At 45.7% G+C, this 13,793-nt stretch overlaps 1 protein-coding gene across 1 annotated transcript; it reads right to left on the bottom strand.

Moving 5' to 3' along the window:
- Positions 1 to 5,437: 5,437 nt before the first annotated feature.
- GSTK1 (glutathione S-transferase kappa 1) lies at positions 5,438 to 10,465 on the bottom strand. Its single transcript, XM_081102512.1, has 8 exons — positions 10,160 to 10,465; positions 9,570 to 9,651; positions 9,297 to 9,425; positions 8,888 to 8,988; positions 8,683 to 8,718; positions 6,790 to 6,906; positions 5,979 to 6,072; positions 5,438 to 5,715 (listed from the first exon to the last, which is right to left on the bottom strand). Exons 1-8 carry the CDS (start codon positions 10,229 to 10,231, stop codon positions 5,666 to 5,668), a joined length of 681 nt encoding a protein of 226 aa, XP_080958638.1. The 5' UTR covers positions 10,232 to 10,465; the 3' UTR covers positions 5,438 to 5,665.
- Positions 10,466 to 13,793: the final 3,328 nt, after the last annotated feature.

The raw sequence follows: 13,793 nt of genomic DNA, 5'->3' as shown, positions 1-13,793 counted from the left end.
AATCACGCTTAAGCTACATAACCTTTGGAATAGAATGGATAGGATTAAAATCAACTGGTATAAATACAGATATAAAGGAGAATAAAGACAGAACCTGGCTGGAGGACCTGACTAGAGAACCTGGCTAGGCTGCTGATCAACTGAACGCTGTCTCTATGTCATTCCTTCTTCGCCGACTCCATTCACACCTTCGGGAACCCCTGGACCTGCTGGGGTTGGACCCCAACAGAATTCTAATAAGTGTCATTACTGAGATAAGCAATTTGAAAGTGTTTATTGCCTAGAATACTCATGGCCAAATTGCTTCCCAAAGCTCTTATTCTTTTATCAATTTAGCATCCTTAGCAATTGCCCATCCATTTTCTACTTGCCTGCCTTCCACAAACCACCTTCGTAAAAGTTGGTTGACCCCTCTCATCTGGCCACTGTGCCCAACTCATTTGTGGGGATAATGGCAAAGGGAAGTGAGGGGCCCAGACGGCATGGCTCAGTGGTTGAGCAATGACCTATGAACCAGGAGGTCATGGTTTGATTCGCAGTCAGGGTATATGCCAAGGTTGTGGGCTCGATCCCCAGTAGGGGGCATGCAGGAGGCAGCCAGCCAATCAATAATTCTCTCTAATCATTGATGTTTACCTGTCTCTCTCTCTTTCTCTGCCAGGGCTGACCAGCAGCCCCTGAGTGATGGATGAACAGATTACCCTGACACAGTTTCACTATGGGGGAGAGGGATAAGGGATGGCCCAGCTGAAGAAGCCAGGCAGCCACGACTACCTGCCTCGTTAGCCTTTTTTTGTACAGCAGGGTGAGATAAAGTTTATCTTTTAGATTCAATCAGCAGGTAAGTAATATTGGGAGGACACATGTGTTTGCATTGTCCTCCAGGCAAGGGCATCCAGGGATTAAGCATAAGGATTCCAGTAAACACCCAAGGGTCTGCACATGCACAGACCTGTTTGGAAAAGTCAAGGAATAATTAGGGGCGCCACCTTCAACACTCCCCTAAATCTCCCCTAAGTTGGAATTCCAATAAACAGGGAAGACGACCTTCCACACACTTCCCTTTTCTCAGAATATCCTCCTTACAACTTTCCAACCAAGTCTTTTGTGCTCCTCAACATCTCCCTTCCTCTCTGAAATCAATATAAACATATTTTTTAAAAAGGGAAGTGCGGGGACAGGGGAAAAGGGAGAAGCGGAGATCATTGACAGACTTCCAGTGAGTCTACCACTGAATGCTTCTCTAAGACTGTATTTCTGTGATTTTGTGCTTCTGAATATGGGTCTGCTTTATACTTGTGGCCAGCATGTGTGCATTATTTTGTGTACTGCTCACTGTGCTAAATTCTTTATGCAAATTAAGTAATTTAAAATATGTAATAAGAGGTACTGTTATTATGTCCATTTTATGGGTGAAGTCAGAGACTTGAGGAAAATGTTTAGCTAATCAAGGGTGGGGTCAAGACTTGAACCCTCAGTCCCAGTCCAGAAACCTGGCTCTTAACCACTTAGTATGCCCACTCTAAACATTCTTTTTGGCTGCCCTCATAATGATAATTTAATGAAACACCTGTTATATTCTAAGACCTTTATTCTGATCTTCCCTGGAGAAGTGGTTAGATCAGGGGTGGGCAAACTTTTTGACTCATGGGTTCTTAAACTGGACCCGAGGGCCGGAACAAAAGCATGGATGGAGTGTTTGTGTGAACTAATATAAATTCAAAAGTAAACATCATTACATAAAAGGGTACGGTCTTTTTTTTCAATAGTTTTATTCATTTCAAACAGGCCGGATCCGGCCCGCGGGCCGTAGTTTGCCCACGGCTGGATTAGATGCTATTGCCTGTTGCAAAGGCAGCAAAAGAGAATATCAGAAAATGACATAAGATATGGACTATAAGGCAAGATTGGGAAATTAAAATCACAGGCTCTGTATCAGGATGCTTATCATTTATGAGCTCATTAAGACTGATTGTGAAAGGTTAACACTTTTTTTTAAAATATATTTTATTGATTTTTTACAGAGAGGAAGGGAGAGAGATAGAGAGCCAGAAACATCGATGAGAGAGAAACATCGATCAGCTGCCTCCTGCACATCTCCCACTGGGGATATGCCCGCAACCCAGGCACATGCCCTCGACCGGAATCGAACCCGGGACCTTTCAGTCCACAGGCCGACGCTCTAACCACTGAGCCAAACCAGTTTCGGCGAAAGGTTAACACTTTTAACTGAATGGCTCTGGAAGCCCAATGTTCGGGTGACTTCTTTAAAGGGTGTTGGTGGTAATATATGTGTGAAGAAACAATTTGGCCCACATCCATGATTTTCATTTGATCCTTAATAACAACCACGTGGGGGCAGTCTGATGATCATTTTCATGTTATAGCTCAGAGAAAGTACATGATTTGTTTCATTAGAATCAAACGTAGAATCTTGACCTCTTAACTTGGTTGAGAGTGTTTTTCTCTGTTAGTTGCCTTGCAGCTCCTCAAATGTGTAAGGAAAGTAGATGAATGATTTAACATGAAGCAGGTCAGAACACTGATATTTCTGGGTTGGAAACGCTTTCAAAGAATCATAAATCTTCAAGTATGTCATCACCTTCACCAACTAGTTGTCATCCTATATAATAAAGAGCTAATATGCTAATTAGACCAAATAGCAGATCAACTATCCAGATGACCTTCCGGATGAAGCTGAGGCAGCCTGGGGCTACGAGGGCTGAGCCCCTTGCAGAATTTCATGCATCGGGCCTCTAGTATTGTATAAAGGTCTCTGGGGACAAACTAAGTGAATATTGGGGTTCAGGCTGTCCCTCTCACTCAGATATTTAGGACTAAGCCACAAAAAGTGACTATGGAATTTGAGAAATTGTTTGTTATTGCCAAGTGACAAAAATGCATGTGTTTATTAGAGATGTCTACAGGTAGTGGTAACAGGTTCCCACATGAATATGCCCCTATATATGAGAAAACAAGGAGGCACTGATTGTGGTTAGTCACATATTTTTTTGGAGATGACCAAACCAGGTTTCAGATCTCAGTTCTACTGTTTTGCAAACTTGGATTTTATGTGTGTGTGTGAATGTATATATATATATATATATATATATATATATATATATATATATAGTTTTAAATTATGTTAATGAGAACACCTTTTCACTGTCTTTTAAAAAGATGATTTGAACTTTTAATCTGAAATGGCTCTGGCATTAGGACTTATTTGTCTCCTGGTCGACAGGGCTTAGATGCCACCGCATGGGTGAGCATGTCCTCCTCCACTGGAGGTCCTTGTCTTGTGGCCACCTCAGGAGCTTCATTCTTTTATGTTGTTGTTAATACTCACTCAAGAATATTTTTCCATTGATTTTTAGAGAGAGTGGAAGGGAGGGGGAGAGACAGAGAGAAACAATGATTGGTTGCCAACCAGGGCCAGGGATCAAGCCTGTAACCAAGATATGAGGTACGTGCCCTTGGCTGGAATTGAACCCGGGACCCTTCAGTCCATGGGCTGACACTCTATCCACTGAGCCAAACCAGCTAGGGCAGGGGCTTTATTCTTCTCAAATGTTTAACCACTGTCAATTTTCTATTCGCCGAAGGGGTTCTCCTGTGAACTTGAGGGGTATGCTCATTTTCTAATCTAAGCATCTTTATTACATCTTTCTCCCAATGAGGACATCTTCTTGAACTTTTTATTCTAGTAACAATGTGCAGTTAATGGGGGTGCACTGCAGATCACCACCATATTTTTCATGATCTGCAGGTGAAGGCTGAAACGCGTTATCTGGAATTCTTGTCTTGGTAGATTTGTGATGAATCCATTTTATACAAACAAAACCCTTTGTCATAGTTTGTAGTCTGCCTGGGGCCTCTGAACTAGTGAGCGCAAAACCCCGGCCTTGAGTGTGGTGACTGCTTTGCAGAGGCAGCAGTTGCTAAATGTCGTTCAGGCTGATTTTACCTGATGACCAATACATTTTTTATTGTTCCTGGATGTGACACTTTGAGGTATATACAATAGATCCCATAGGAATCTTATCTCAAGGGGCTTACTGTCCAGAAGAGGAAAGACAGGTATATACTAACTGTAAGACAAAGTACAAAGTGACAAATGCTGCAAACAAGGTACAAAGTGCTTCTGAGGTCAGAGGTGAGACATTGTGCTGAGAAGGGTGGGGACCAGGAATGTGAGGGGTCCCAGACTGCGAGAGGGTGCAGGCTGAGGGACCCCCTCCCCCACCCAGTGCACGAATTTTGTGCACTGGGCCTCTAGTGTAATATATTTTAATATATCAAGACAAAATTGAGATATACTATATAATCTTTTTTCCAATCAATAGCATAGCCTAAGATTTCCAATGTTCTTCATAATTCTTCAGACATACAGTTTTTGATGGCTATGAGACATTACATCTTGGATGTACCATAACTTATTTAAGCATCCTCCTACTACTAGATATCAAAGTTATTTGGTATCACAAACAATGCTGAGACAAGCACCTCATGAAATCTGCTTTGAAGGAGAGTGCTTATTTAGTCATGTACCTTGCGCACACTTCACAAATCAGCCTAGGAAGGATATCCTGAAATCCTGGAATATGCTGGAATAATGGAAAAGGGGGAGAGGGGACAAATGGAGAAAATAGATGTGAGACGAGAAAGAGCCAGCGGGAGGGGAGAATGGAAGATGGCTTTTGCTCTTAAAACCCCTCGAGCTGAGCCATCACAGGCTCTACGCTTGGTTCCCACCAGGCCTCCAAGTGTGGTTTCAGCTGCTGAATAAAGGGTATTCTCAAAGAAGTTCAAATACTGTTGGAACACAAGGTATTCTGATTATTGCACAGTGGGCACAGGTAGAGCAGGGACTTTGGATAAATAACTGGGGGAGTGGCAAAGCTATAGGTTAGTGTGGGAGCAGCAGGGCTTGCAGTAGGCAGGGAGAGAGGCCTGGGGTTTTCTCAGGATCTGTCCTGTGGGTGAGAGGGAGGAGCTATGAGGGGATGAGCAACTCCCTCAGGCCAAGGCAGCTCCAGCCTGTCTCCCTGCACTGCCTGCCCTGGTTCTGTTGGTCAGTGTAGCTGGACCTGGTTTAAATATTTGGGCACAAGCTCAGCCAACCTCTGGTTCCCTCTCGTCTTCTCCCACTGGGCCTCAGATTCTAGCCCCGTCTCAGACACTGTGGCTGGTCACAAGGTGGTAAGTGCCAAACTGGATAGTTGCAAAATCCATGTGGCTTAGTGTGCTGTCCCTGACAGAGAGACCTAGGGAATTTCTGCAGCAGAAAAAGAGGGACTGTTTCCTGCTCCTTCCACACAACCTGCTCGAGGGGGCAGGGAGCTGGGAATGCAGTAAGAGCTGCTCTTCTCAAACACCTGAGTAGACAGGATGTGATGGCAGCATCAAGGACACACAAACACTCGGAGATAGTATATCCAGTAGCATTAGGTTTATTCTGTGGGAAGGTCGAGTATGGGGCTCTCAAAAGGCACCTGTGAGGCACAGAGCAGCCCTAAAAGTGAGGCAAATAAGGCATCACAGCCAGGACCACAGAGGAACCTCCACCACATGGGGAAAACAGGGTCCTAGAGCCCCTTGGTGCAGGAGGGGTGAGCAGATGGTCTGCTTCTTATACCAATGGTTCTGCTTCCTCTGGGCATCCTTATAGTCTGGCACTCATGGCTGGAGGCACAGGGCCCATCCACTTCTCTCCTGGGTGGAGAAACTCACGCATGTCAGGCTGACTCCACAGCCCCAGGAAGAGCTGTGCTTGGTTTCAAGGCACAGAGGCTTCCTTCTCTCCTGAAGGTGAAGGTGGCCCCTCCCCATTCAACCTCAAGCAACTGTGTCTACAGAAGGCTTCACTGTTGGACATACCTGGAACATTTTTTGGTCTGAATATGTCCTTCTGCTCAACTGATATTAATGGCAGGGGGCTAGGGTCAAGGGCAGTTCAGTGTGAACTTGTCACTTACCCAGCAGGTGGGCCAGCAACTCCATCCGGTCAGAGCCAAACAGCATGTGGGTTTGGCCATCCAGGTGGGCCACAGTGAAAGGCAGCCCAAAGGCCTAGAGAAAGCATTAACAGTGCATGGAGGAGGGTGGTTGCAAGGCCATGAGCCGGAACTTGTCTGAGGACATAGAAGCAAAAAGCCTCTAAGACAAGCATGTCAAACTCAAAGGCTAATGTGGGCCAAATAAACAAGGTTTAAGTTTATGTGGGCCACAAAAAACAAAAGCTTTAATTTTCATAGAAATGTAGGTTTATTTCAAAAAGCATAGTATAAAAAAAAAGAACAAGAGCAATGATAAAATTAATGTTTTCTTCCTGACACTTGGCATCTCTTCTCTGCTACTATCTTTCCTACTTCAGGGGAAATCTTCAGTGATTACTTTCAAAACTGACCCAAGGTGAATGTCAGTAATTCTGGATCTGACAAGAGATTTATTTCCTGTCATGATAGTAAGTAACTGCTCATACTGTTATATTGGCTGGGCTGCAAAAATATTTGCTGTGGGATGCATGTGGCCAGTGGACTGCGAGTTTGACATGCTTGCTCTATGATAAGAGGCTCCATGGCTCAAAGGAGTTTCCTAACTCTCAGATGCTCTGTCTTCTATCACCATCTATCTCTCAGGGACAGGAAGAGAGAGGAGGGTCATCTGTGAGAGCTACGGAGGACTCATGTAGGGAGCAGCTTTGAACAGAAGCGTAGGGACCCAGCAGGGACTCACAGGCTCTGTTCAGCACTGGGGTAGGAGGCACACACATCAAGAGTGGCTCACCCCGTATCTGCAGGCTGCCTCGGTGGTCTCCTTGAGCTGGTTCTTCACCTGTGATGTTGAGATCTTTTCCAGAAGTGCCCGGGCTCCTTCTGTCGACATGCCTGCCTTCTCTGCAGCCTGAGGGGACGTGGCAGGGAGCACAACTGTGTCTGCATTAGTGGGAGTGGGGATCTCAGGAGAAAACTCGGGTCTTTCTACTTTCTGCCCCCAAGTTTTCCTGGCAAGGCCTTTACCCACCCACGAGCAGAGGTCTATCCTTGCCAAGAGGGGCTATTTTCTTCCATAAAAAAAATAAAAAAATAAAATCTGAGTTTGGTGGAAAAAGCAGTTATAGTTCTATCAACTGAACACCAGAGGGTGTCTTAGAGGCAGCTCCTGACCTCTTCAGTAACCAATGAGACAAGTCCAGGCGGTACCAGGCCAGGGGCCAGGGCAACTTTAAAAGCAGTTTGTTAGTAGCAGAACCAACGCTAGAATCTGGGGCTCTTGCCTTCCTACTTCTCAGAATTCCTGAATATCTCATGGTTTTTGTTGTTGTTTTGTTAAATCAAAGACTGTGCTCTAATTCCCATGGAATTTCCTGGGGACTTCTGAGCAGGGCACATGGCTGTAGCCACCTGCTTGGCTTTAAGAGGATGATAAAGACTTCTGTTTGGGGTTTATTATAATTTGGGATCAGTGGTCTGGCTGCACATTAGAATCTCCTGGGGGAGCTTTTAAAAATCCCAATTCATAGACCATCCCCTTGAGCAATTACATTGGAATTTCTGGATGGCGTTGCCCAGGTGTTCCAGGTGATTTTAATATACAGCCAAATTCGAGGACTACTGAAACCTGACCTCATCGGCCCCCCGGAGTGGAACAGGAAATCATGCAGTGCATTCCGATGCGACAGTGTCTTTTACTGCATGAGAGGACTAGACCCCAGACCAAATGCCCAATGTTAGGGGAATGGTTAAGTAAACAAAAACAAGTTCGCTGAATGGAATGCTATGTAGGAGCTAAGAATTACACTATAAATATTAAGTGAAAAGGCAAGCCTATGCATACACTTTGCAGGAATAAAAACACTGGAGGATATGTTGGCCATTTTAGTGTGTGTTTAACTTTTGTAATTTGCCATTTTAGATATTAAATTTGAATATGCCTCAACTATCTTTTGTAAGCTGAAGGGAAAATTCTGTTTTGAATTTCCCGATTTAATCCCAAAGAAAAACATTCTGTGTGGCACACATTTCAATGTTTTGAGCTATTCCCATTTGTTCTTCCTCAGGCTTTTTTATAATTCTGGCCTGACTCAGTTATCTCTTTTTGTCTTTTTAAAAATTTTATTAATTCTTTATTGTTAAAGTACATATGTCCCCTTCCCCCCCTATTGCCCTCTCCTAGCCTGTCCCTGCCCCCCAGCCCTGGCCTTCACCCCCTTCTATTGTCTGTGTCCATTGGTTATGCTTATATGCATACAGGTTCTTTGGTTGATCTCTCATCTTTTTGTCTTTTTAAAGCCTGTTTTTAAAGTATCCTGATTTCTACTCTGGATGTGTTGGTGAGATTTCTGTTGGGAGTGGTCTGGAGTCAAGACTTGACATTACTTCATCCCTTCCTATGGGGGGAGGGGAGGCGCGCTGGGGAAAAGCTAATAGTTATTCTCTCTCTCCCACTGACTTCTTCCATCAAAATTCAAATGTAGAATTTTCACTTCCCCTTTCAACCTTGAGGTATACTTTTGTGAGTCCTCTTAGTTCCAACCTTTCGGTAATCTGGCCTCTCAAACACAGATGTCCTTTCATCCCAAATAACAATGACCTCTTCCATGCAGTAAGAAAACTATGTCCTCTCCACCCCCAGCTGTTCTCCGATTCCCTATGGAGGGGGCAGGGCCAGGACACTCACTGCCAGGATGCTCTGGGGCTCCGTGATGTCTTCATCCTGGGAAGGAGAGCACTCAGTAGGAAGGGGTGGCCGGGGGAGGGGTGGGATGGCAGTAGGACAGTGCGCAACAGGGCAGGGCAGGAGCAGGTGTCTGGAGATGGGCCTCGGGGAGGGCCACCAAGTCCTCCAGGGTCTCCCATGTGGGTTTCTAGAGCCCTGCCCTCACCCGTGACCAGACCCGCATCCACAGTTCCCTGGACACTTTCTCCAGCATCTCAGGGTGCTCCAAGTTCACAGCGGTGAGGAAGCGCATGGCCGACAAACTTCCTGTGGGGCAGAGGCACTCAGAGGTAGAGCTCCCCCAGCTTGTTTCCCGATGGTGGGCCTGCTCTTTCCTGCTTCTGACATCCCCAGAGCTTAATCGCCCTCGGACTCCCACCCAGGTTTCTCATAACTGACTGTCCTGCTCTTTTTCCTCTTATGTCCCCTTAACATTCTGCTTGTTCAACTCCGGGCCTGAGTTTTTCCAGGGTTTGTTTCCTTGAAGTTAGTTTCCCAGCCCTTCCTTCTTGGGCCTACAATCTCTAACTTCGCTGCCTTCTACTTGCTGTCCCCACCTGTATCCCGCTCTTTACCTTTTTCAAGGATCACAGAGAAGAAGTCCTTGGGCATCTGGATGGGAACCTGGATGTGCTGTCCAAGGAGCTTTATGTCATTTGTCATATATTTGCCCTTCAGAGGAAGCAGAGCTGGTGGCTTGTTCCCTAAAAGTGGAAATTTGGACCTGCTGGTGAGAGACCTATGAATCCCAGCCTTGGGGGACCCCTACAGGGTTTTGGGCAGTCCCCCTGGGCCTTGGAAATCAGCCCTCCCTCAAATCCCAGCCCCAAGCGCTGCTTCCTTTATACCACTGTTTTTCATGACCCCTGCAATTAAGGTCGGGCGCAACTGCAGGTGGACGTTCCAGATGTTCTTATATCGGCACAGGATCTGCAGGAGCAGAGGAGAAGGTCAGAGTCCACGTGCAAGATGGAAGGCATGGGCATGGCAGAGGGAAAGGCAGCTGGTTAGCCAAAGGCTCTAAGCGAAAAGTAGGGATTAGGCGGACACTCTAAATTGCTTAGTTTGAAATGGCAAAACTCTCGCACTCCTAGAAATCTATCCCAGGACCTTAGCTCCTATGGACGGTTTCCACCCTCCCCGCCCCCCAAATTGACACCAGGGGGCTAAGAGGTGGGGGTGCCAAGGCTTTCTCCTTGACTTTTCTGAGCTGCCCCTTCTCCAAACCGCGGTGGGAAACCACTGTCTTAGGCTAGAAGGACTCGACCTGGAGCCAACGACTGTGTCCGTTTTACGGACACGAAGTGACCTTCAGCCCCGGTTCTCTATCTGCATGTCCCTAAACTCTTTAGGCAGCGCCAGGAATTGCGGGAGACGCTGGGCGCTGCGTCCTGCGCTCGCCTTCCCTCGGCCCTCGCCGTCCCAGCCCCGGCGTCACCTCGAAGCCCAGCCAGGAGTACGGGGACAGCACATCGTAGAACAGCTCCACCGTCCGCGGCAGGGGCCCCATGGCCGAAGAGAAGCGAGCGCGGCTCCAGAAGAGGCGGCGCACGTTTCCTTTCGCTGGAGCGCGGCGACACCGCCCGGCTCCCGGCCTGTCGCGAGGACCGCCTCCCGCCCTCACCGCGCAGCCTCCCGGCGGAGAACCGCCCCGGCGGGGTCAGGGGGCTGGCGGGGCGGGCGGGGCGGGCGGGGCTGCGCCGCCGGGAGCGGAGGTGGGTGCGGTGTCCCCAGAGGAGCTCGCAAGCCTGGTGACCAGCGGCACTCGAGGTCACCACCCTGCCTTGGGGTGGAGTCTGGGGCAAAAGGCGGTGGTTTGAGATGCATGCTGCACCTCCCACTTAGCTGTGCTCCCTGGGCAAGCTGCTCACCCTCTCTGAACCTGTTTCCTCAGCCATCTTACAAATGAGGATACTTATATGATAACCCCTACCTCATATAGACTTAAAAGGACTCAGATTGGCAGTTGCAGGAACTTCCCCGGACTGGAGCAGAGTAAGACGTGGCTAAACATATAGATAGATGGATATCGATATATAGATTATCTGTATTTCTCAGAGCTTAGCACAATGCCAGGAACATATTTGACCATCAATACATATGTTGTGAGTGAGGGAAGGTGAGGAGTAGGCCTTCCTGCAACAATAATTGGAGCGATAATGCGGAATGGTCTGTCTTATTTGTATTTGTGAATGCCATATTGTTTTATAATGGGATTACACTAAGCGCAAATACACAGACTTTGTTAAAGTTTCCTTTAATTTAAAATCACTTTTAACATTACTACTTTTGTTAACTGGAAAATACATAACAATAAATATTCCACTTCTCATTTGTATTTATAAGGAAAAACATAGGCCATCAGAATGCAAAGACACATTATAAACATTTACATAGAGAACATAGAAGGTGGAATGAGAAATGATGCTATCACTGTGCACTTGCAAATTAATTGCTTGTTGATCCCTGAAGCTGAAAAATTATACTTTGTTTTTCTCTATTGTTACAGAAAAACCGGAGAGGAACCAAGCAATGCTTAGAGAGATGGAGTTACATTTATTACGCGCAGGCCCAGAGGAAAATGTCTCTCAAATTCTGGGTGAAATCACACAGGAAGTTCCCTGTATTTATGCTATCTTACCCTCTTTGTTTCCCCAATATGGGGTTTTGCCGGTTCCCTTTGTAAGTTCTTAAAGGACCCTATGTGCTGGCGCTTTGAGACCTTGACCAAAGGCTTGGCCTGACGCCAGCACTGATAACTTCGTCTGGGGAAGGTTTAATGGCCTCTCTGAAATGGGAGTAGTCTTATTTTCCTTATTATTTAAGCCAGCAAGCATTTACAGAAGCCAGAAATAGCAGGGTTAAAATTTCAAACAGCAGTTTTTATATAAGATGGATGCTTCACTATAATATTATTTAAAAGTATCCAAGAGCTAATTGAGCCTGGTGATAATAAGATTTTATTTTAAAAAATAAAAAAAAGATTTTATTTTTAAAATTTTATTTTAAAAAATAAAAATAAGTTTTTAAACCTTTATAATATGGAAATAATTTTAGACTTAGAAGAGTTGTAAAGATAGTACAGAGAGTTTCTGCATGCCCCGCATCCAGGTTTCTCTCAAGTGAGCATCTTATGTAACCATGGTATAATGGTTAAACTTAACAAGTTAACATTGGCTAACATTACTATTAATTAGATTACGGACTTCATTTGGATTTCACCATTTTTTCCACTAATGCCTTATTCTGTTTCAGGATTCAGCCCCGGACACCACATAGAGTTTAGTTGTCATGTCTCTTCAGTCTCCTCCCATCTGGAAGTTTCTCAACTGTTTCATATGTTTCATGACCTTGACTGAAACTCGGCCAGGGGTGAACCTGAGGAGGGGCAGTGAAGGATTAAGGCAGACAGAGAAGAGATCACTGCCTGGATGAGGAAACAGTGACACAGCCTGTAAGCAGAAGCTTTGTTTTATAGTCAGATCACACAAAGCAAAACAAGGGGAGTGGTCAGCATGTTTACAATGTTCTTGCTGAGTTTCAAATCTATTTCTTTACTCAAGCCTTGTTTTGGCAGCACTTGCTGCACCTCCCACAGCCAATTAGCTACCTAGAAACAAGGGAGGATTATAAAATCAAGCTTAATTGTGCTAGGAGGGCTCTGCCCTCCAACCTGGGACTTGTATGTGGCTCTGCCACAGGTCAGTCCGAGGCTTGACCCTATAGCCGCTCCCTACACTTGACACTTTTGAAAAGTATTGGTCAGATATTTTGTACAATGTCCCTCAAATTGAGTTTGATGTTTTCTTAACACTAGACTGGGGTTATGGATTTTGGGGAAGTACTGTACACCACACAAAGTGCCCTTCTCCTCAAATTGTATCAGAGGGTTCCTAATGTCAACATGACTTATTACTGTTGATGTTAACCTAATCACTAGGTTAAGGTGGACCAACTATCAAGTTTCTCTACTGTAAAAATCACTACTTTCCCCTTTCCATACTCTATTCTTTGGAAGAGAGTCACTAAATGCAGCCCACTCTTGGGGTTGGAGGAAGGGTTGGGAAGATTAAACCCACCTCCTTGAGAAGAACAGCAAATAATTTGTGGACATGTATTAAAACCATCACAGTAGTTAAGACATATTTTGGAGGAGATACTTTGAGGCTGTGCAAATGTCCTGTTCCTCCTTAAACTTTCACCAACCAATTTTATCATTCATCAGTGAATCTTGCCTGCAGCAATTACTACTGTGGTGTTCTAATGGTACTTTTCTATTTCCCTTATTTTTTCTACATTTATTAATTGGAATTTTTCTGAAAGAAAAATTGTCGCATTTATTTATTTATTCACTCAATCATTTATATCAATATGGCCTCATGGATGACATTTAAGAATCATAGAATGGTAAAAGCATTTAATTTGCAAGTGTCTATATCCTTCTTCCATACATTATTATTATTATTACTAGAGGCCCGGTGCACAAAATTTGTGCACTCGGGAGTGGGGGCCCTCAGCCCTGCCTGTGCCCTCTCACAGTCTGGGAGCCTTTGGGGGATAGCTGGCAGTCGGACATCCTTAGTGCTCTGTGGAGGCGGGAGAGGCTCCTGTCACCGCCACTGCACTCACCATGAGCCCGGCTTCTGGCTGAGTGATGCTCCCCCTGTGGGAGCGCACTGACCAACAGGGGACAGCTCCTGCATTGAGCGTCTGCCCCCTGGTGGTCAGTGCACATCATAGCGACCAGTTGTTCCACACTTCAGTTGATTTGCATATTAGCCTTTTATTATATAGTATTATTGTTATTAGGTTGGGCCTTGTTGTGGATAATATGGAGTGGGACAACAATAGAGAATAAGTACACTTCTATGCACAATTATCTTCATACTAGAGGCCTAATGCATGGATTTGTGCACCAATGGGGTCCCTTGGACTGGCCTGTGGGAATCGGGCCAAAACTGGCTCTCCTACATCCTCCTAGGGCTCCTGGTTTCTGAGAGGACACAGGCCAGGCCAAGGGACCCCACCGGTGCACAATCGGGGCAGGGAGGGACCTCGGGAGGGCTCCAGGG

This window comes from Myotis nattereri (assembly GCF_964212035.1).
Source record: "Myotis nattereri genome assembly, chromosome: 11".
Lineage (NCBI taxonomy): Eukaryota > Metazoa > Chordata > Mammalia > Chiroptera > Vespertilionidae > Myotis > Myotis nattereri.
The sequence above is the reverse complement of the archived record's forward strand: the minus strand, read 5'-3'. Positions and strand labels throughout refer to the sequence as shown.